This window comes from Notolepis coatsorum, assembly GCF_963971535.1.
Source record: "Notolepis coatsorum genome assembly, chromosome: 6".
NCBI classification, from domain to species: Eukaryota; Metazoa; Chordata; class Actinopteri; order Aulopiformes; family Paralepididae; genus Notolepis; species Notolepis coatsorum.
In genome coordinates this window covers 70,554,801-70,579,255 of record NC_140170.1, presented here as the reverse complement: position 1 = coordinate 70,579,255, position 24,455 = coordinate 70,554,801, and the positions used below count along the sequence as shown (strand labels likewise).

The window sequence follows — 24,455 nt, the reverse complement described above, 5'->3', positions numbered from 1 at the left end:
AATGTATAGATGTAGCAGTACTGTCTATCTGTATGTCATGTATGTCATATATGTTACAATGAATTGAAAATGGGGGACCCTGATGTAAACAAGATGAAAGTCTTTCTCTGGTCTGCATCCCCTTAACAATTGTATGTATTGAGCTGTACTGTACTGTACCCATTCTGCAATCTGTTAATAAAGTTTTCATTCATTCATTCATTAGTTGTCCAAACTCCCCACCTTTCCTGCCTTGTCCTTGATAACTGGCACCACAGTGACTGATAGCATGGAGTCCGGCAGCAGCCCATGTGTCATGAGACCTGTAAAGCAGATAGAGAGCAGGACAGCAACCCTGGGGCTCGCATACTGCTCTGCTGAAATATTATCAAGGCCGCTGGCCTTGTTATCGGCAATTATAATTGGTATTGTTCATGTCCTTCTGTTTTTATTTTTTTCCCGGGCTACGCCCCGGGCCAAATATAAATAAATGTATCATATCATATCATATCATCAATATGATTGTGTACACATATCTACCGTAAGTGGTTCTAGCATTGAGAGACTCACTGAATATAAATATCTTGGTGTGTGGCTCGATTAGTAGGAAGAGACTTGTTGAAGCAGTTTTCTTATCAGTCCTGGACTATGGTGATGTAATCTACAGACATGCTGCGGCCTCAACCCTTAAATCCCTGGACTCTGTCCATCACTCAGCCCTCAGATTCATCACTAATGATAGATACGACACTCATCACTGTGTCCTTTATGAGAAGGTTGGTTGGCCCTCTCTGATGGAGAGGTGCAACAAACACTGGTATTTGTTAATGGTTATGCCCTTATTGGCAAGCTACCTTATACTACATCATAAATGGAATGGAATTTTGGAACCTATGGAACCCGTTCTTTACAGGGTAAATCTGCATTTTGCTATGATGCCCTTCTAGCTCATGGAATGAACTCCAACTGTCCTTAAAGCTTGAGATTCTCCCCTCTGTTGCAGAGTTTAAAACCTTGATCTCCAACCTTTGTCAATCAAGTTCTACGTGTTTTAATATATTTGTTATGTTTGCTTTTTGCCTCGTCTTGTTATCTTATTGTTATGATTTTATGGTGTGATTTAATGTGCTTTTTTGTGTTCTTATTTCTGTACGTACACTCGATGTGACTGTACATGAGGGAAACCTTAGTTGCCTTTCAAGTTTAAATAAAGTTTTTAAATGAAATTAAATGAAATTAAATTAAAAACGTAGCCTTAGCTGCCAGAGTTGTACCCTTCCTGCTGACTTGTACATAACTTGTAAGTCACTTTGGATAAAAGCGTCAGCTAAATGACTGAATATTGACTGTAAATGTGAATGTACAATCATACACGCAAATCTTTATCAAAGGGCATTTCAAGTTTATCAGTGCTTTCAGCAATGTCAATGGAATATCCAGGTCTTGGTCAGAACAAGTGAGTCAGGCTTACTGCTTTATATGGAGTTATATGGATTTAATCGGCCAGATCAAACATGGCCTACAGATATGGAGACGGACCAGGCGAGTATATAAGGGGCCGCAGACCTTCAGATGGTTGTAGAGAGGCACCATGGGTAAATTCCTCATCTTCGTTTGTAAGTTGAGAAGTTGCTTCTCATCCTTCTTTTTGCATTTTAAATATGTAGGTATTTCTAGGTACTGTTTTTTTTTTATATTCAAACTAAACATACTTAGATTAGATTCGATTAAAATGTATTGTCATTATACAGCATAAGTACAGCACACGAAAAGAGGTTTGTCATCCAACCAGAGTGCAAATGTAACAATAAAGTGCAATAGTACTGTACAGGTGGTTAAACTGGGTATAAAATATATAAATGAGTATAAGCTACTACCGAGTAATAGTGCTAATCAGATGTATGTACAGAGTTTGAGTATTAATATGTACAGTGATACAAGTATAAAGACAGTATGGTAGATAGTAAGTCATACTGGTCAGCAGCGTAACTAGTAAGAGTAGGTGATGTACACTGTATAGATATAGATATAATATCTACAGATATGTAAAAATTATTATATGCAGGTATATACGGACAGAGGATATATATATATATATATATATATATATATATATATATATATATATATATATATATATATATATATATATATATATATATATATATACACACGCTAAGAATAAATATATAAAAGAAGACATGCACAGGTGGAATTTGGTCCCTCTTTTGGGCTTAAGTTCGAGGATAGGAGCAATCAATATGAATGTTCTCCTGCGTTTGTTGTATATTTTTGGGAATCTACCTACAGTTAGGATGGGTTGAATGCAGAGGACAAATTCCTGGTATGTGTACAAATGTAATTCTACTTCTAATTGTCTCTGTCTCTCTTTCCTTCTCAATCCCTTCCTCTCTGCAGGTCTGGCTCTCCTGCTGCACGTGCAGCTCGGTAAGATACAGTATAATACAGTATATAATGTAACAGCTAGGTAAGATACAGTATAATACAGTATATAATGTAACAGCTAGGTAAGATACAGTATAATACAGTATATAATGTAACAGCTAGGTAAGATACAGTATAATACAGTATATAATGTAACAGCTAGGTAAGATACAGTATAATACAGTATATAATGTAACAGCTAGGTAAGATACAGTATAATACAGTATATAATGTAACAGCTAGGTGGGATACAGTATAATACAGTACATAATGTAACAGCTAGGTAAGATACAGTATAATTCAGTATATAATGTAACAGCTAGGTAAGATACAGTATAATACAGTATATAATGTAACAGCTAGGTAAGATACAGTATAATACAGTATATAATGTAACAGCTAGGTAAGATACAGTATAATACAGTATATAATGTAACAGCTAGGTGGGATACAGTATAATACAGTATATAATGTAACAGCTAGGTAAGATACAGTATAATAAAGTATATAATGTAACAGCTAGGTGGGATACAGTCTAATACAGTATATAATGTAACAGCTAGGTAAGATACAGTATAATACAGTATATAATGTAACAGCTAGGTAAGATACAGTATAATACAGTATATAATGTAACAGCTAGATGGGATACAGTATAATACAGTATATAATGTAACAGCTAGGTAAGATACAGTATAATAAAGTATATAATGTAACAGCTAGGTGGGATACAGTATAATACAGTATATAATGTAACAGCTAGGTAAGATACAGTATAATAAAGTATATAATGTCACAGCTAGGTAAGATACAGTATAATACAGTATATAATGTAACAGCTAGGTAAGATACAGTATAATACAGTATATAATGTAACAGCTAGGTAAGATGAATGAATGAATGAATGAAAACTTTATTTAACAGATTGCAGAATGGGTACAATACAGTACGGCTCAATACATACAATTGTTAAGGGGATGCAGACCTGAGAAAGATGTTTGTCTTGTTTCCATCAGGGTCCCCCATTTTCAATTCATATAGACATTTATGACATACACAACATACATGACATTTATGGCATAGGGACATATAGGTATTTAGTACTGATACATTTGTGACATAGGCGGTATTCAAATATACAGTACTGTTACCCCTAGATCCTGACAGAGTATATACATATGATGGGGAGGGGACTGTACATTAGGAGGGGGTGGGTGGGTGGGAGGGAAATATACATACGGCGGGGAGGGAATATATACATGCGGTGGGGAGGAGACTGTCTATTAGGAGGTGGTGGGGGTTTTGGGCATTTACGGTGGCCAGTTTCGAATTGCAGCCTCCCGTAGGTGCCCTTTAAGGGCGGTTTTGAATGTGGGCAGGGATTCACATTCCTTTACAGCTTTGGGTAGGGCGTTCCACATTGTTGTGGCATAATTGCGAAACGTGTTTAGTCCCTTGTTTGAGCCGAATCTGGGTTTAACATGATTTGTTGAGCTTCCTCTGGTGTAGTGGTTGTGGTATTCACTGACCTTTGGGAAGTATTTTGACATGTACATGGGCACCCCGGTCGTATAGTGTATCTTGTAGACCAGGCCCATTGCAAGTTGCTGTACTCTGTCGTCTACTCTAAGCCATCCTAGGTTGGCAAAGTGGGCAGGGGTGAGGTGGGTTCTGGGGTTCAGGTCAAGTAGTAGTCTGACCAGTTTGTTTTGTGATGTTTGTAATTTTGTTTTAAGCGCCTTTGAGGTGCTTTGGTACCATGAGGTGCACGCATAGTCATAGTACCCTTGAATGAGTGCTCCTGCCAGAGTCTTCAGGGTATTCTTGTTTACCAGAGAGGAGATCCGGTACAAGAATCTAGTTCGTTGGTTGACTTTTTTTATTACATTGGATGCCATTTTGTCACAGGAAAGATTTGCCTCTAGGATGGAACCCAGGTAGGTAATTTCGTCTTTCCTTGTGACAATATTGTCACCCACTGTAACTGAGAATCCGTCGGTCTTGCTGAGTTTGTTATTTGAACCGAAGAGAATGGACTCTGTTTTGCCCATGTGTAATGATAGTTTGTTATCAGCGAGCCATATGCAGATTTTGCCTAGTTCCGAGCTGAGGGTTTTTTCAACCTGCAATTTGTTCTTGTCAGAGACCAGCAGGGCTGAGTCGTCCGCAAACAGGAACAAGTTGCAGTCACAGGCTGACGACATGTCATTTGCATAAATTAGGAAGAGTAGCGGTCCTAGTATGCTTCCTTGTGGAACACCACAGCTCACTGTGAGGGGGGGGGATAGAGTACCATTTACCTCTACCATCTGTTCTCTCCCCTCCAGGTAGGATTGCATCCAGCTCACTGATAGGCTATCAAAACCAATTGCTTTTAGCTTGTCCATTAGAATGGAGTGATTGACAGTGTTGAAGGCCTTTTGTAGGTCCAGCATGACCATGCCGCAGTATTTGCCAGCGTCCACCTCTTGTTTGATGTGGTCGTTCAAATAGAGGAGGCATGTGTCAGTGGAGTGGGACGTTCTGAAGCCAGATTGGAATTCGTAGATTAGGTTTTTTTCCGCCAGGTACTTTTCGACCTGTTCGTAGACTATTTTCTCCATGACTTTCGAGATGGAGGTAAGAATAGAAACAGGGCGGTAGTTGCCTGGGTCTAATTTGCTGCCCTTTTTGTGTAGAGGGGTCACTCTCGCAATTTTGAAGTCCTTGGGGACGTGCCCCTGTCTTATAGAGAGGTTTATTATGTGTGTGATGACTGGGGTGATGGCGGCTGCTGCGTCTCTGAGGAATTTGGAGGGGATGTTGTCATGGCCAGTGGCCTTGTTAGGTTGGAGGGCGCTCAATTTTTTGAGTACCTCATCGGTTGTTACCATTTCAAGTTTGAAGTCGTCTTTGTGGACCCCTAGGTTTTTGTAGTATGCTACTATGTGTTCTACCCCATAATGCCCTGAGTGGGAGGGTAGTTTGTTTACCAGTGTTGTGGCTATGTTTGTGAAGAAGATGTTTAAGTAATTGGCTACATCCAGCTTGTCTGTGATGAGCGTGTTGTCCGTCTTTATGTTTATGTTTGAGAATCTGGTTTTAAGTTTTTTACTGCAGCCTAGTTGATTATTGAGTAATTTCCAAAGTTCGCGGGGTTTGTTTTTGTTTTCCTCAGTTTTGTCGTTGATGAAATTTCTTTTTGCGGTTCTGATCATGGTGTTTACGTCATTTCTTAGTCTGTTTCTTTGGATTTTTAGTTCAACCACGTGGGCTTGGAGTTCACTGTTTGAGCTTTTAGAAAGCTTTGTCTGACTTTTATGAAGTTCAGAGCATTTTTTGTCTCTGGTTTTCATAGCGGCCAGTATTTCAGTGTGCATCCATGCCTCAGCGCGATTTTTAACCCTGGTGGTTCTTATCGGTGCCATGTTGTTGAGTATTGCTGTGAATTTGGTTTTGAATCCAAGCCATGTTTCTTCAACCTGTGTACCACTGAGCTCATCTGACCAGTCCAAGCTCCCCAGTTCTAGGTTAAAGGCCTCTCTAGAGTAAGTTTTGAGGTCTCTAGATGTGACTGTTTTGTGACAGCCGGCCTTCTGTTTTAGCTTTTTGCGGGTACAGAAAATCATATAATGATCACTTAACCCGCATGCTATCACCCCTTTACTGGAGATCATGGACTTGTCAGAGGTCAAAATGAGGTCAATGGTGGTTTGTGTCGAATCGCATACCCTTGTGGGTTGTGTGATTAGCTGGCTGAAACCGTGCAGGTCAGAAAATCTACTGAAGGCCTTGAAGACGGGTGCTGATTTACGCAGCATATCCGTGTTCCAGTCCCCAATAAGAATTTTTTCTACCCCCTCCACCCCAGCTAAACACCCATCAAGTGTGTCATAAAAGCCACTCTGTTCTGGTGGTCTATAGATTGTGCCTACTAGTACTGGTTTCGCCCTGTCTAATAAGATTTCAATCCAAACAGTTTCAATTTCATCATGGTTAAGGTCAGTACGGTTGATGTATTTGGTATCCTTGTGTATATACACACAGACGCCACCTCCATACTGGTTCCTATCCCTCCTGACTATTGAGTAGTTTTCAATTTCAATCTCTGGATCCTGTACAGATGAGTCTAATTTTGTTTCTGTGAAACACAATATGTTAGCCTTACCGTTTAAAAACAACTGTTTGATTTCAGCCAGTTTAGGTCTCAGGCTATTTGTATTTAGATGAAATATGTGAAGTCCATTTTTGCTTGTAATATGATTGACGTCATCACAGTTGAGGTAACTCTGTTCAATTGTGTCCTGTCCTGTGGTGGGGGGAGGGGGGGCGTTGTTGCTGTTTGTGCCGTGGGTGGTGAGGGGGGGAGGGGGTGATGCTTTGTCCTTTGCTGGAGTCTGTATTCCTTTGTGTGAAAGCCCACGATGAGGGGGGGGGGGGCTGGTTGATTACAGATATGTCTGATTGTACTCCATTGTGGGGGAGGGGGGGTGCCTTTTGTCCTGGCCTCGGCCCGGGTAGACTAGCTGGCATGGCGGCCTTGGCGGGGCCAGCCAAGCTAACCGTCGGGTCCTTGGTGACCTTGATGTTCCGCGCCGCTCTCCCTTTAGCCACTCGCCGAGTCCGCTGGGGCTTCTGTGAGGGTATGTCGCCGCTTGCTGGTCGGCTGGTGCAACTGCTGGCTGAAGCGTCAATTGCGTGGATGCTGTTGATCTCCGGCGCCGGTGTGAGGAGCGATGCCTCGCTGTTTTGTCCCCGCGACGTGCTGGGCGCCTCGGTTGTGAACCCCGGTTCCTTCCCTCTCGCTGTGGCCTCTTGTGGGTTCTTTTGCAGAGGTGGCAGAGGAGGAATGTTGCCGTTGATCATGTCGTTAGCCGCAGTATGTGTGGGTAGCCGTTGATCTGTTGTGCTGGCTGCTGCTTCTTGGGTCAGCAGATTTGACTGTAGTCTCTGGTTCCGTGTCATTACGGGACCAGGGTTCTGATGAATGTCACCCGACATGAGCAGATATAATAAAAACATTGATTTCTTATTACACTTGCCTGCCGGGGGTAATTTCTTTCGTTCCGGATTTGCAGTAAGTACTGTGTGGATGGTCGTGGCTCCGAAGGCTGGATGTTTCCTCTCCGAGCCCGTTAACAAATAGAAGTCGCAATGGGACTGCTGTTTTACGTTTTCGCTACCCTCCACTTCTGTCTGGAGTTGCTGCTTGAGTTGTGAATTCAGGTACAAATCCATAATCCACAGGAGGGAAAGTAGAAAATGCGCAAAGTACTTTTTTGTTGTTGCTCTGTTGCGTTGGTTACGGGAGCTACGTAAAATGCGACCGTCCATGTTGAAGCCGGACATCCATCAGATACAGTATAATACAGTATATAATGTAACAGTTAGGTAAGATACAGTATAATACAGTATATAATGTAACAGCTAGGTAAGATACAGTATAATACAGTATATAATGTCACAGTTAGGTAAGATACAGTATAATACAGTATATAATGTAAAAGCTAGGTAAGATACAGTATAATACAGTATATAATGTAACAGTTAGATAAGATACAGTATAATGCAGTATATAATGTAACAGTTAGGTACGATACAGTATTATACAGTATATAATGTAACAGTTAGATAAGATACAGTATAATACAGTATATAATGTAACAGTTAGGTACGATACAGTATAATACAGTATATAATGTAACATTTAGGTAAGATAAAGTATAATACAGTATATAATGTAACAGCTAGATAAGATACAGTATAATACAGTAATGTAACAGCTAGGTAAGATACAGTATAATACAGTATATAATGTAACAGTTAGGTAAGATACAGTATAATACAGTAATGTAACAGCTAGGTAATATACAGTAAAATACAGTATATAATGTAATATATACATCTTCTATGTTCTGAAGTGGTTCCCTGGGTCTGAGGATCATGAACCTCACTCGACACATAACGACCTGGAAACTTTAAATGCAGATACAGAAAGAATGATTAACAAACACAATATGTCACGACGATGGCAGAATAGCACAATATCCTCCAACCTGTACCTGTACCTGTACCTGTACCTTCACCTGTAGCTGTACCTGTACCTGTACCTGTACCTGTACCTGTAACTGTAGCTGTACCTGTACCTGTACCTCACCTCCCACAGGGTCATCATACGTGCTCTCCTGCTACTTCACCAACTGGGGACAGTACCGTCCCGGAGCAGGAAAGTACTTCCCTGCCAACGTGGACCCGTGTCTCTGTGACCACCTCATCTATGCCTTCTCCGTGATGAACAACAACAACGAGATCTCGACCTACGAGTGGAACGACGAGAAGCTCTATGCTGAGTTCCAGGCCCTCAAGAAAGAGTTAGTACATACATGTACATGCACATACTATATATATATATACACTGACAAAAAAACGATCTGCTTTCTGTTGTACTGAGTTACAGTATGACACTTCTGAGGAACGTGATGATAGCACCATGACCATTGATTAATGCTTCCATTGAAACACTAGCCTGATAGTGTGAATCCAGCAGGATACACACAGAGGCATAGACACAAAAGTACATGAATCATGCCTGTAAAATGAGGCGAGAGCACTAAATCAAAGTACGCTTTCCTCTGCTTTCAGCAACGCCAACCTGAAGACTCTGCTGGCTATTGGAGGATGGAACTTTGGCACTGCCAAGTGAGTATCCAATAGGATCAATGATGCCAGGACCTTGAGTCCCTTGTTAAGATGCCGATTGTTATTGTCTCTCTCCTCAGTTAAGATGCTGATTGTTATTGTCTCTCTCCTCAGGTTCACAGCCATGGTGGCCAGTGCCGCTAACCGCCAGACCTTCACCACCAGTGTGATCAAGTTCCTGCGCCAATACGGGTTTGATGGTCTGGATATTGACTGGGAGTACCCCGGGTCTCGTGGTTCCCCACTTGTGGACAAGGCGCGCTACACTGTCCTGTGTCAGGTCTGTCTGCTTTAATCCATATAATATTATATGATATTGTTATTATATTATTATTATCATTATTATTATAATAGCACCCTTAGGATATATGAATATATCTGAATATAATGCAACAATACAATGTATCTACACCTCCTCCTCCTCCTTCATCCTCCTATCCCTCTTGTAGGAGCTGCTGACGGCCTTTGAGGCGGAGGGCAAGAGCACCAACCGTCCTCGTCTGATGCTGACGGCTGCCGTCTCCGCTGGAAAGGGAACCATTGAGACTGGATACCAGATTGCTGAGATTGGAGCGTTAGTACACATACGTGCACATGCACACCTGCTCTCATGCACTCCCACGTTTTCACATGCCCATACAAACACACACACACACACAGACATGCACACATACAAATATTACGTACACAAGCACACGCATACGGTTATCAAAGACACACACTTTAGATTTAAAGATCAAATCTGTAATGCCATCAAACAGCAGCCTCTAGACAAAGGAGCCCAGCTGGGTATTACACATTGTTTAACTGTTTTGTTTTGGTCTGATGTGTGGGTTGGAATTGAGTGGGGATAGGGCAGGGGTCGGAAACCTGCGGCTCTTCAGCCCCTTTGCAGTGGCTCCCTCTTATTTTGGAGATTGAGGTGATACTGTGACACTGAAATAAAAAAGTGTTTAATATTTCATCAACTCAAATATACGTCACACCCCGGCACCTCTCCCTGCCATCTGCAGGCGGCTAATCTTGAGTTTCCAACCCCCAGTAAGCTAACCACGAGTAGATAGAGAAATTATAGGAAATATAGAAATAGATGCGTTTGTTAGAGGAAAACGAATTTCAATAATCTATGCCTTATTCTATGCGCACTGCCAGCCAGCCTTTATGTGACGGTGAGATACACTTTCAGTTTTGACAGAGAGAAGTTAATCTTGCGATCCAGATACAATTGAACACAAACGGTTCCAAAGATATTTAATGTTTGTCGGCATATTTTCACACCAACTGGGTCTGTTGTCTTTTATTTGTAATGGATTTGGTGCAAATTCTTTTTAGATACATGAAAAAAAGAATAAAAATGAAATTATCCCCATGTGTTGTTGTCACCAGCCTGCTGGATTACTTCCACGTGATGACCTACGACTTCCACGGCTCCTGGGAACGCGTGGTTGGAGAGAACAGCCCTCTGTACAAAGGCCCCGCCGACAAGGGAGACCTCATCTACTTCAACATGGTGAGCTGGAGGATTCATTTACTATGATCATATTTTAGGCATTTAGCAGATGCTGTTAATCAGGGCAACTTGATTGACCTATCTCAAACCCTGCCCATAGGCGGCGGGTGAGCTTGACATTAGGGAAGGCTATTATTAGAATGGCAAAATGTTTCCTTTTTTTTTTGGTTGCACGCAAATGATGCTGTCCAGGTTCTGATTTCATATACGCACACACACTACTAGGCTATTACAGCGAGCCCCACTCATTTCATATAGTGCAAATTAAGTGTTCAAATGAAGGCATCCAATAATATATTAACCATTGTCTTACCTTAATGCAGATAAATGCGACGTTTCGTCTTGGTGAGAAAGACCGTTCACAACTTGAATCACAAGTTGCAATGAAGGGAACGTTTTTCGTAATTTAGATCTCATCATGCTTTGAAAACAATGTACATACAGTAGCTCTAAAAAGTTTCCACGATTTGATGAACTCGGACTCTCATCATGTCCTCTTAGAGCAAGCCCTTGTTTGCCAAGATAAAACAACATACAGCCTCAGGTGATCGGTAGTTATGCCCAGGGCCAGCCCGGTGCAGCTTCTAAATTACTTTGTTTATGCCTTGGAAAAATACCGTATATCCATTTTGCTTTTAGAAATTTGACTCAAAATAGTGCGCTGGTGTTCGCTACAAAGCGATCGGCGGGCTGAAATTCGGAACGCAGATGTTTGCTTTACTCGGCCTGCGGGATCAGGATGATCATGTGAATGATGTGATTGGCTACATTATTTAACCTGAGCCTATGTGTGATTGGTTACTGCCTGTACCTGGAATGTTAAACGCTGCCACCGATTGACACCTTCGTCGTTGACACCTCGGCCAGCCGGCTGCAACACAAGACACACACAATAGCCAGCAGCCTGTGCATATATTATATACATTTCAAGATTCCCAGCATAACGATTTGGGTAAGGCATAGCCTCGCCTAGCCTTAGTAACCCGCCGCCTATGACCCTGCCCTCTTTCCTTGATCCTCCAATCTCCGGGAAGCAACCGCTGTGATCGGAGGATCAAGAAAAAGAGAGCGGGGTTTGAGAACAGGTCCATATCACTGGATGTAATGAATATCACTGTAATAGCACTGAATGACAAGTTAATATGAAAGTGCACTGTGTATGTGATGTTCCGCTGTCATTGTACTGTGTTGATATGTCTCTGCACTGAGATTATTCAGTGTTTTCTCTGTTTTGTAGCAAGTGGTGACAAGCGGTGATTGTTGGTGTTTGTTCCTCATCATCCCTGTTGCTCTTAGCCTTGGTTCCAATGCAGGTTGTAGCTACACCTGAAAGGCGCTATATAAATTTAAGATATTATTATTATTATTATTATTATTATTATTATTATTATTATAATTATAATTATTATTATTATTATTATTATTATTATTATTATTATTATTATTATTATTATTATTATTATTATTATTATTATTATTATTATTATTATTATTATTATTATAATGTTTAGTTAATTTCTTATTGTATATAGCTGTGGTAGTAATGGCTGAATGAAAGTAAATGAAACACTTTTTTACAGATTTTTGTTTTAACTTTTTGTGATAATTCTTCTCATAGCGCCTGGTTCCCTCTCCTTAGGACTATGCTATGAACTACTGGAAGAGCAACGGTGCCCCAGCTGAGAAGCTGCTGGTTGGTATGGCCACCTATGGACACAACTTCAAGCTGGCCTCCTCCTCTAACACAGCTGTGGGAGCTCCCAACAATGGAGCTGGACCTGCCGGTCCCTTCACCCGTCAGACTGGCTTTTTGGCCTACTATGAGGTGAGATAAGATGAGGCTTGAGACATGGTGTCCTACTATGAGGTGAGATAAGATGAGGCTTGAGACATGGTGTCCTACTATGAGGTGAGATAAGATGAGGCTTGAGACATGGTGTCCTACTATGAGGTGAGATTAGATGAGGCTTGAGACATGTTGTCCTACTATGAGGTGAGATAAGATGAGGCTTGAGACATGTTGTCCTACTATGAGGTGAGATAAGAGAGGCTTGAGACATGTTGTCCTACTATGAGGTGAGATAAGATGAGGCTTGAGACATGTTGGCCTACTATGAGGTGAGATAAGATGAGGCTTGAGACATGTTGTCCTACTATGAGGTGAGATAAGATGAGGCTTGAGACATGTTGTCCTACTATGAGGTGAGATAAGATAAGGCTTGAGACATGTTGGCCTACTATGAGGTGAGATAAGATGAGGCTTGAGACATGTTGTCCTACTATGAGGTGAGATAAGATGAGGCTTGAGACATGTTGTCCTACTATGAGGTGAGATAAGATGAGTCTTGAGACATGGTGTCCTACTATGAGGTGAGATAAGATGAGGCTTGAGACATGGTGTCCTACTATGAGGTGAGATTAGATGAGGCTTGATACATATTGTCCTACTATGAGGTGAGATTAGATGAGGCTTGAGACATGTTGGCCTACTATGAGGTGAGATAAGATGAGTCTTGAGACATGTTGGCCTACTATGAGGTGAGATTAGATGAGTCTTGAGACATGTTGGCCTACTATGAGGTGAGATTAGATGAGGCTTGAGACTTGTTGTCCTACTATGAGGTGAGATATGATGAGACAGGTCAATTGACTATAAAACAAAAAAAAACACACATCCAATGATCTTAAGGTGGTGGAACGAGCATGAGTGCGCAACAGGGAACTATAGAGTCTGTACACTGAAATCTCCAGACGCAAGGAATTTATTCACACAACAGAATAGTGACATTTCAAACACACCACACTTCTTCAGACTCCCAGTGGGAATTGAACCTCTATCCTTGGTAGTGTTAGTGCCATGCTCTGCCCATTGAGCCATTCTCATGTTGTTGTGAAGGATCAGATTAAACCGAATATATATATTTATTTATATATATATATTTAATAGTATTTGTATATCGTTTGATATCCCCTGTATATTCCTTGTACAATATGCACTGAATATCCCTTTAGTCTACTAAACAGCCCATAATAGTTTCATTCTACCATTGGACGAGAACCTGGCGCCAGCAGCCATACCCCTAGGTTCAAGTTCAATCGTGCCGCCCAACATGTCGTGGCAAGCCCGGTTCCGCGTAGGAATACGTCTGGCGAAATACGAATGGTACTATTTGTTCACAGCGCATATATATATGGCGCAAGTAAAGTAAAACTTTCTTTTAGTCCATTAGTTCTTTACCCTCCAACCAAGTAACAGACGCGAAGCCTCACCCACGACGCACGTGTGGTGCAGTAAGGCCTACTTGGCCTCAGAATAGGCATTGAGATATCGTGTGGATTAATAGTTGAATTGTCATAGTTTGGCACTATACCGTCGAGTTGGACGTATTCTATTAAGCTAATAATAGTCTATTATGTATAGGTGCATCGTTCGGTTAGAGTTATAAAGTTATCAGTACCCCCATCGTTCCTGATGTTATCTGGAGTCTTAACCAGGCTGGGCAGACCACTAGTGGTGCTTGCATCCGAGGAGCTCCGGGCCAGGGCGACTGGACCTGTACATTGGATTACTCTACCCGGACGACGGCAAGCCTTCCACGGCTTGGATTATGCTTTGGGTGCTTTGATTATTCCATGGATAACGGCCAACACTGCGGAGTGTTGGAACTACCCCCCGGAGAGGACTCCAGGTGAGACGGCGCTCTACACCAGTGAGGTCGCCTCACGTCTCTCCGTTGTGGACCGGCAGCTACCGTCCACCAGAGGGTCCAGCTGTATTCATCTGCGGACCGAGGTTCTGTGGGCACCGTGTTCAAGACTTTGAATTCTCCCAAGAAATCGTCGGCCAGATGGGATACCGCCAGCGGCTTCTCTAACCCCCCCCTCCTACTGTCTTACAACCAGCGGGACCCCCCCCCCCCCTTAGTGTATCCAGCTATAATCATTTAAGTACCATCGCTATAGTTCCTAAAGAACCGGGTTGTATACTTACTCCCTGCGTGACAAAGATTGGACATTCAATGTTGATTTACCTACGAATACTCATTTGCCATACAAGTGCATTTCAAATCATAAGTGTAAACAAGTGAACGTTGTATATACCTTTTGCTATATTAAATATTCGATTTGTACATTTGTGTGGACTTCGTTTCATCAGGTGGGAAAGTGTTCATCATATCTATATCATGTACTGGATGGCCAGAAGTTAAAGTACAAGAGGTAGTGGTTTAATACCATACTTAACAATACAGTCAGGGAATTGTACCCCTCAGTTACAATTGGTCCTTCGAGCCGGAGGGTAACTAGTGTAATATTAATATAGTGTTATTAATATTAAAATGGCCTATGATGAACACTCCACGAAACGGTCCTCCTAACGTAGAACGCCCGCGGCGCAGACGACAGACACCTCAGTACTTAGAGGATTACGCTGTCAGTCAACTACCTAGCCTCCGACAAACGGTAAACGCGGTAAAAGTAGAAAGTAAAATTATGTCTGACCTTAACGACCAGGTTTCCCCGACCACAGAGGCCCTAGTAGGTCCTAATGTAACTGACCAAGCTCACGGTGGGGACCAGGAGGGAGCTGACATGCCTTTACCCCCCGCCAATACCGAAGAAGTAGTCCCCGACCAGCCCCGGGAGGAAGACAACCCTACAGAGAGAGAACTCTGCACGGAAGAAGAGGAGGAGAGCGCCGAGGAAATAGAGCTCCAGGACTCCCCAACGAGTACACCCAGGAGCGGCTCACCCAGGAGCGGCTCACCTCCACAACCGCCTTCCCCCAGCGAAGCGGAGAGGATGCTACAACAGGCGTTCCTCGTCAGCCTGACAGCCTCTACCGAACGCGACCGACTTCAGGGCGAACGCGACCGACTCCAAGCACAGCAACGGAGCGAAGAAGAGCGCACACGCCTGGAGATGAGACGCCTTCAGACGGAAGAGAATATGGCAAGAGACCGGGCCGACGCCCAGCGCGCCGCTGCCGGTGCCCAAAGAGAAGCAGATCTCACCAAGCGCGAAGTCGAGCGCGACAAGTTACAAGCGCAGCTAATGGAGCAGCTGATCCGCAAGGCAACACCCTCTCCCTCCGCCAGGGGTTCAAGGAACTCGTCGAGACAACAGTCAAGGGCAGCGTCTCCTAACCGAGCAAGCGACCCTGAACTTGATCAACAGACCAAGCCTATACCCCCCGCAGACCCCCTTCCCAGACCGGTCCAAGCGAGACCCAGCTACAAGGAAGGAGCGGCATACACTGCGGAGAAGCTAAATAAACGATTACAGGATCTGGAAGACCTGATAGAGGAAGAAGAGGGAGAGGAGGAGAACCAAGCCCGACGACAGCACAGTACTCCACCGGACCAGGAGGTCCAGTACAGCCCAGGCTATACCCCCGCGGCGCTGCGCTACAGACCCCCGACTCTATTCACGGGTGAGCACGACGCACGACCAGCCCCGAGGAATAGCACCTGGACCAGCGGGCCATGGTACCCTGTCGGTACCAGCCCACAGAGAGGCGCAAGAGGGGACTCGCCTAGGAGGTCTCTCCCCCAACGCTCGCCGATGTATCAGCCATCCACGGCGTCATACATTACCACGCCGTCATTTCCAGACTTCACCTATGAGAATCGAGCACAGTACACGGAGCTCCGGATGTGCTTAGAGACAATGATGGTGGATGTCGCTGATGAACGCCACAAGTATGCAATATTACTGAAGCACCTGAAAGTACCGCGAGCGCACAATATAGCGCTGGCCTATGCCACCTCTACGACCCCATACACAGCAGCCCTGGCGGCGCTGGACCAGAGATATGGACGTATATGGGATTACGTAATCCAAGAGATAAGGCATATTGATCGCCTACCCCCAGCAACAGACAATCGCTCATTAGAAGACCTGTCAATCAAAGTGCAGTCCCTGGTAGGGATGCTGGGAGCGCAACGGGAAAAGGGCATGCATGAGCTATACGCCAACTCTAACGTCGAGAGGATTTTGGAGAAGCTGCCACCCGCAAGACAAGAGCGTTTTAGGCGGCAGAGAGACTACCGGGATCCCAACGGCCCCGAACCATCCCTCCTTGATCTAGCCGACTTCCTGGCGAGAGAAGTCAGCAGCTTACGACTGGATACGTTCGGGCGGAGCACGCCAAGCTCCAGAGAGGGACCCAGGAGAATAAATGATGGAAGAAGATCGGTGACTGTCATGCACCAATCAGAGTCAGTACCGAGCAGTAAGAGCCACAGTACCCCCTCGAGAAAGGAGAAGTGGAAGATGGTGTGTCCCTACTGTGAGAAAGAACACTGGCTGTCACAATGTGACCTGTTCACAAAGATGAATACAGAAGAAGTGAGTCAATGGATAAAGTCCAACAGGCGCTGTTACCGATGTGCGCGACCACACATGGCAGCCGAATGCCGCCTAAAGAAAAGGTGCAGTCGGTGCGACGGAGCCCATCTAGATATACTACACGACAGTAACAGAAGACGGCCTTCACCTGCACCATCGAGCGGCACCAAGGCAAGTGTCATGTACATTGACCCCGCCAGCAGCAGCGGCGCCCAAGTGCTCTTAAAGGTAGTCCGTGTGACATTGAGCTACCAAGATAAAGTCATGGACACCTACGCCGTCCTTGATGATGGGTCAGAGAAGACCCTTCTGCTCGCGTCCGTTGCGGCCCAGCTGGGACTGCGGGGGAGCGAGAACGAAATGACGATTCGGACAATAAGAAGAGATTTAAAGACGATAAAGGGCGAGAATGTCTCCTTCACTATCGCAGCAAACGGGCAGCCAGAGCGACGGTATAGGATTACAAATGCTTTCACCAGCCAAGAAATAGGACTATCGCAGTACACCTACCCTATCGCCAAGTTGATGGATAAATATGTGCACCTGCGACAACTACCTATCCCGCTCATAGACGGCGCTACCCCGACCCTGCTGATAGGCTCCGACCATGCAGAACTCATAGTCCCGATTGACCGGGTCCATACAGGACCCCGAGGCTGTCCTGCAGCAGTCGAGACCCGCCTAGGGTGGACCCTACAAGGCCCCCTCGCTAAATCTCTCAACCGAACAGCAGCCACTAGCTGCCTCCACTCCAGAACGACAGAAGAAGACACCACTCTCCTGCAGCATGTCGAGAGGCTATGGACACTAGAGACAATGCCCTTTAAGAACGAAAAGAAAGATATTCGTTCTAAAGAAGACATTTACGCCATCAACCTACTCGAGCAAGGGACAAAGAGAGTCACAGTCGGCGGAGTGATGAGATACGCAACTCCACTCCTGAGGTGAGAGGGAATGCCCACCTTTCACGCAAAGAAAGACGCCACGGAGCGCTATCTATTGAACACAGAGCGGCGCCTAGCCAAAGACCCCGCTCAAGAGCGTGTGTACCGCGCTGAGATTGAGAAGCTAATCACAGCGGGACACGGAACAAAGATTGACATTAAAGAGGCCGATCAGACGTCCGAATCATGGTACGTGCCGCATCACAAGGTCCATCACAACGGCAAGGATCGCATTGTGTTTAACTGCAGCTACCAGATCGGATCCCAAAATCTGAATAAAGAGCTCTTGCCCGGCCCCACACTCGGCCCCTCCCTACTAGGCGTGCTACTGCGCTTCCGCCAGGACAAGGTGGCTATCAGCGGGGATATCAAAGGGATGTTCCTGCAGGTGAGACTAGTGGAGGAGGACAAGCCCCTGCTGCGGTTCCTATGGAGAGAGAGGATCGGAGATGAGAACCCAGCCATCTACCAGTGGGAAGTACTCCCCTTCGGAACCACATGCAGCCCGTGCTGTGCTACATTTGCACTACAGAAACACGTCGCAGAGGACCCAGCAGCAGATGAAGAGGTCCGACACAGTGTGAAGAACAGTTTCTACGTGGACAACTGTTTACAAAGCGTTTCGACTCAAGAAGAAGCCGAGGCTCTCCTAATCAAGCTACGCGCCTCCCTGATCAAAGGTGGCTTTGATCTCAGGCAGTGGGCCAGCAGTGACCCGCACGTATTTGCGCAGCCTCTCCCCCGCGGACAAGGCTGCCAGCAGCGAGACCTGGATGGCGACCATCCCAGGAGAAGCCCAAGAAATGACACTAGGACTAGTCTGGCGCTTCAAAACAGACTCGCTCCACTATAGACACAAACCCCTGACTCCAGAGCGGGGAGGGTCGGCGGCGACGCCGACCACCAGACGGAGTGTGTACAGAACACTCGCCAGACAATATGACCCGTTGGGATGTATTCTACCTTACACCACCAGGGCAAAGATGATTGTACGAGCACTATGGGACAAGGACCAGGGCTGGGACGACCCAATACCCGCACACCTTGCCTCAACATGGAGAGAGTGGGAGACGGAACTCCGCTCACTCCCAGGCGTCAATATACGCCGCAGCTACTTCCCATCCACAGTGAGGCCAGAGACATGCAAGATTGATCTACACGTCTTCAGCGACGCCTCCGAAGTAGCCTATGGATCGGTGGCCTACTTGCGTGCCCAAGAGAAAGGAGGAAAGATACACACTGCTTTCATCCTGGCTCGCTCAAGAATAGCCCCACGAAAGCAACAATCTATCCCGCGTCTAGAGCTCTGCGCAGCCCTAGCAGGAGCGCATCTAGCCACGTTAATCCACCGTGAACTCACCATTCCGGTGCACAGAACAATCTTGTGGTCAGATTCCACGACAGTACTCACATGGATCAAGTCTGATTCATGCAGATACAAAGTCTTCGTGGGAGTCAGAGTCACCGAGATTCAAGAGTTAACAGAAGCAGCGAGCTGGCGGTATGTGGACACCAAACACAACCCAGCTGACGTCATCACCCGGGGAATGTCTCTGGATGACCTCACCCGTCGCAACATCTACAGTGACGGACCAGAATTCCTCAAGCTCCCCGAAGAAGAGTGGCCTACGCCCACCCCACGGGAAGCAAGTAACGAGGAGGCTGAGAACAAGAAACCTATGTTCTGTGGACTGAGCACAGTCGCCTCCACAGACCCCAACATAGATGACTGCATTACCCTAGAGAGTGCGCAGCAAAAGACATTCCTGTGGCACCACCCAGAGATTCAGTCCACCACTGACATTTCAGCAGCTGACTACGAAGAAGCAGAACTTCTTCTACTACAACGAGCCCAGAGAGACTCGTTCCCCGATGAGCTAGACTGTCTACAGGGAGGAAAGCCCGTCTCATCAGACAGCAGACTGCTCCACCTGGCACCCGAGAGTGACGCCCATAATCTCATCAGAGTGGGTGGTCGCCTGCGGAGAGCCCCCGATCTACCGGATGACATTAAGTACCCGATAGTCTTGAACAGCCGACACAAGGTCACAGAGCTGATCATAAAGAAATACGACAAGGATGTACACCACGCAGGAGCAGAGAGAGTCTTCGCGGAGATCAGACGTCGCTATTGGATACTTCAAGTAAGAGAAGCGGTGCGACGCTTCCAGCGAACCTGTCTAGACTGCCGAAAGTGGCGCGCGCAGCCCAGCATACCGCGGATGGCTGACTTACCCCCCTGTCGCCTCCGACTCGGCGACAAGCCATTCCACTCCACAGGCATGGACTGTTTTGGCCCGTTGTATATAAAGAGAGGAAGAGGAACCGAGAAGCGGTGGGGTATTGTATTCAAATGCATGACCACCAGAGCGATACATATCGAGCTCCTTCCGACCATGAGCACAGACTCATTCCTTATGGCCTTCCGAAGATTCACATCACGGAAAGGAAAACCGTCTACATTGTTGTCTGATCACGGGACAAACTTCAAAGGCGGAGAAAGAGAGCTGAGAGAGAGCTTCCAAGCTATGGGCCCAGAACTTAAGACCCACCTCGCTCCATCCCAAATTGACTTCCAGTTTAATCCCCCGAACGCACCCCACTTCGGTGGAACCTGGGAACGAGAAGTACGTTCTATAAAGACAGCCCTGTACGCCGTGCTTGGGGCCCAGACTGTGGCGGAGGAAGTCCTAATGACAGTCCTCACGGAGATCGAGGGAGTATTGAACTCAAAACCCCTCGGTTACGTCTCCAGTGATGTAGCAGATGTCGACCCAGTCACCCCCAACACACTCTTAATTGGGCGGCTGGACCCCGCGCTACCCCAGACAATGTACAGGCCTGAAGAAGCGAACGGCCGAAGAATGTGGAGGTACAGTCAAGTACTAGCTGACAAGTTTTGGAGCAGCTTCCTACTCCACTACCTGCCGTCTCTGCAGACCCGCCAGAAGTGGGTAAAAGAGAGAGACAATTTGACAGAAGGAACAGTCGTCATGATTATCGACCAGTCACTACCCAGAGCTATGTGGCCGGCTGGCCGCGTAAGCAAGGTGATCACCGGTGCCGATGGCAAGGTCCGAGCAGCTGAAGTACTCGTCCAAGGGCGCACTTACACACGACCCGTGGCGAGGCTAATAGAACTGCCCCGACTCCCAGACACTATCGATGATGACCATGACCCCATGACTTTGTGAGTTGACTGACCCTTACAGCGGACCTTGAGTGGTAGACAGTGCGGTTAATCTGTCTCTGCTTAGCTAATTAGGTGGGACTAATTAGGGGCGGTTGTTGTGAAGGATCAGATTAAACCGAATATATATATTTATTTATATATATTTAATAGTATTTGTATATCGTTTGATATCCCCTGTATATTCCTTGTACAATATGCACTGAATATCCCTTTAGTCTACTAAACAGCCCATAATAGTTTCATTCTACCATTGGACGAGAACCTGGCGCCAGCAGCCATACCCCTAGGTTCAAGTTCAATCGTGCCGCCCAACATGTCGTGGCAAGCCCGGTTCCGCGTAGGAATACGTCTGGCGAAATACGAATGGTACTATTTGTTCACAGCGCATATATATATGGCGCAAGTAAAGTAGAACTTTCTTTTAGTCCATTAGTTCTTTACCCTCCAACCGAGTAACAGACGCGAAGCCTCACCCACGACGCACGTGTGGTGCAGTAAGGCCTACTTGGCCTCAGAATAGGCATTGAGATATCGTGTGGATTAATAGTTGAATTGTCATAGTTTGGCACTATACCGTCGAGTTGGACGTATTCTATTAAGCTAATAATAGTCTATTATGTATAGGTGCATCGTTCGGTTAGAGTTATAAAGTTATCAGTACCCCCATCGTTCCTGACCTTATCTGGAGTCTTAACCAGGCTGGGCAGACCACTAGTGGTGCTTGCATCCGAGGAGCTCCGGGCCAGGGCGACTGGACCTGTACATTGGATTACTCTACCCGGACGACGGCGAGCCTTCCACGGCTTGGATTATGCTTTGGGTGCTTTGATTATTCCATGGATAACGGCCAACACTGCGGAGTGTTGGAACTACCCCCCGGAGAGGACTCCAGGTGAGACGGCGCTCTACACCAGTGAGGTCGCCTCACGTCTCTCCGTTGTGGACCGGCAGCTACCGTCCACCAGAGGGTCCAGCTGTATTCATCTGCGGACCGAGGTTCTGTGGGCACCGTGTTCAAGACTTTGAATTCTCCCAAGAAATCGTCGGCCAGATGGGATACCGCCAGCGGCTTCTCTAACCCCCCCCTCCTACTGTCTTACAACCAGCGGGACCCCCCCCCCCCCCCCCTTAGTGTATCCAGCTATAATCATTTAAGTACCATCGCTATAGTTCCTAAAGAACCGGGTTGTATACTTACTCCCTGCGTGACAAAGATTGGACATTCAATGTTGATTTACCTACGAATACTCATTTGCCATACAAGTGCATTTCAAATCATAAGTGTAAACAAGTGAACGTTGTATATACCTTTTGCTATATTAAATATTCGATTTGTACATTTGTGTGGACTTCGTTTCATCAGGTGGGAAAGTGTTCATCATATCTATATCATGTACTGGATGGCCAGAAGTTAAAGTACAAGAGGTAGTGGTTTAATACCATACTTAACAATACAGTCAGGGAATTGTACCCCTCAGTTACACATGTCTCTTTACTGTTAATATGTGTATTTGTTTGATGTGTGTGTGTGTGTGCATGTGTGAGAAAGAGACCTAAATCTCTGCCCCCTCTCCCCTCAGATCTGCACCTTCCTGAAGACAGCCACTGAGGCCTGGGACGCCCCTCAGCAGGTGCCCTATGCCTTCACCAGTGAGGTCTGGGTCGGATATGACAACATCAAGAGTTTCAACATCAAGGTCTGTTTATATGCGATTGTTCAGATGTGTTGCATGTATCACTAATCTTGTATTTGGTCGCTGTGCTTTATGACCAGTTTAACAACTCTGTCTCTCTACAGTCTCAGTTTAACCACTGTGTCTCTACAGCAGGGGTCAGGAACCTTTTTGACTGGGAGAGCCATAAAAGCCAAATATTTCTAAATATATTTCATTGAGAGCCATATAGTATTTTTAACATATAATAAATTAAATATGTCTTACTTTTAATGCGACTTCTAGTGCTGCATGGTTTTGCTGATGGCTTTGTAGTCTGGTTCATACGTGGTGAGGTTGAGCTTCATGCAGGCGAACGTCAGCGTAGGTTGGTCTTAATGTTCCTCATATGCGAGAATGACTGCTCACATGCATATGTAGAGCCAAACATGGTCAATACGGCAATACTCACGCTGCATTGTGTGGTATGTCACAGGAAGCTCGTTCCAAGTTTTAAGAATCAGCTGGTCTTCAGGTTGAAGATTTTTCATTTCTGTCCAGCTCTGCTCGCTGTCGCGCAAGACTTTCCACCTTTACAATGACCCGGACATGCTCGCGAGCCATTGGTTCCCGACCCGACCCGTGAAATGTATCTTCAAAACTAATTTCTGTTTACTTTAAAATGACACAGTATTATTAAGAAATATCACAACTATTTTAAAATTAAATAATTTTTTTATTATTATTATTGTTTTTTTCTAAATTGTCTGGGAGCCATATGCCGTCACCGGAAGAGCCATATATGGCTCGCGAGCCATAGGTTCCCGACCGCTGCTCTACAGTCTCAGTTTAACCACTCTGTGTCTCTACAGTCTCAGTTTAACAACTCTGTCTCTCTACAGTCTCAGTTTAACCACTCTATGTCTCTACAGTCCCAGTTTAACCACTGTGTGTCTCTACAGTCCCAGTTTAACCACTGTGTGTCTCTCTAGTCTCAGTTTAACCACTGTGTGTCTCTACAGTCCCAGTTTATCCACTCTGTCTCTCTACAGTCTCAGTTTAACCACTCTGTGTCTCTACAGTCCCAGTTTAACCCGTGTGTGTCTCTCTACAGATTGACTGGCTGAAGAAGAGTGGTTTTGGAGGAGCCATGGTCTGGAGTCTGGACATGGATGACTTCAGCGGCACCTTCTGTGGCCAGGGGAAATATCCTCTGATCAACACCATCAAGACCGGCCTGGGAATTGGCGGCGGTAAGACAGACACATACTACACACACACTCACACACACACACACACACACACACACATAAGAGACACACACATCCCTTCAGACACAATTCGCTCTCTTGATATCTCTTCTCTTTTCTTCCATCTCACCTAGACTGCACAGCACGACCCCTGCCACCTGTTGTCATCCCCACCCAGCCAGGTGGTGGTGGTGGTGGTGGAAGTGGTGGAACTGGCTTCTGCGCTGGCAAGTCTGACGGACTCTACCCTGACCTCACCAACAAGAACCACTTCTACCAGTGCTCCCGGGGACAGACCTACGACCAGCACTGTGCTGCCGGCCTGGTCTTCGACGTCAGCTGCAAGTGCTGCAACTGGGCTTAAAAAGGACTTGGTTCCAGTTCTATAGAATTGTTCCCCCTACCTTCTTCAGTTAGGGGCTGGTCTGGGATCTGTGTGGGACATGTATTATTTCT

General features: G+C 45.5%; 1 protein-coding gene across 1 annotated transcript; it reads left to right on the top strand.

Moving 5' to 3' along the window:
- Window positions 1–1,570: 1,570 nt before the first annotated feature.
- On the top strand, window positions 1,571–24,363 carry LOC311230827 (acidic mammalian chitinase-like; the record flags this gene model as incomplete). The annotated part of the gene is made up of 11 exons (XM_084317212.1): window positions 1,571–1,595; window positions 2,398–2,427; window positions 8,570–8,774; window positions 9,046–9,102; window positions 9,217–9,382; window positions 9,552–9,676; window positions 10,489–10,612; window positions 12,252–12,437; window positions 22,678–22,794; window positions 23,864–24,002; window positions 24,134–24,363. 11 exons carry the CDS (start codon window positions 1,571–1,573, stop codon window positions 24,361–24,363), a joined length of 1,404 nt encoding a protein of 467 aa, XP_084173338.1.
- Window positions 24,364–24,455: the final 92 nt, after the last annotated feature.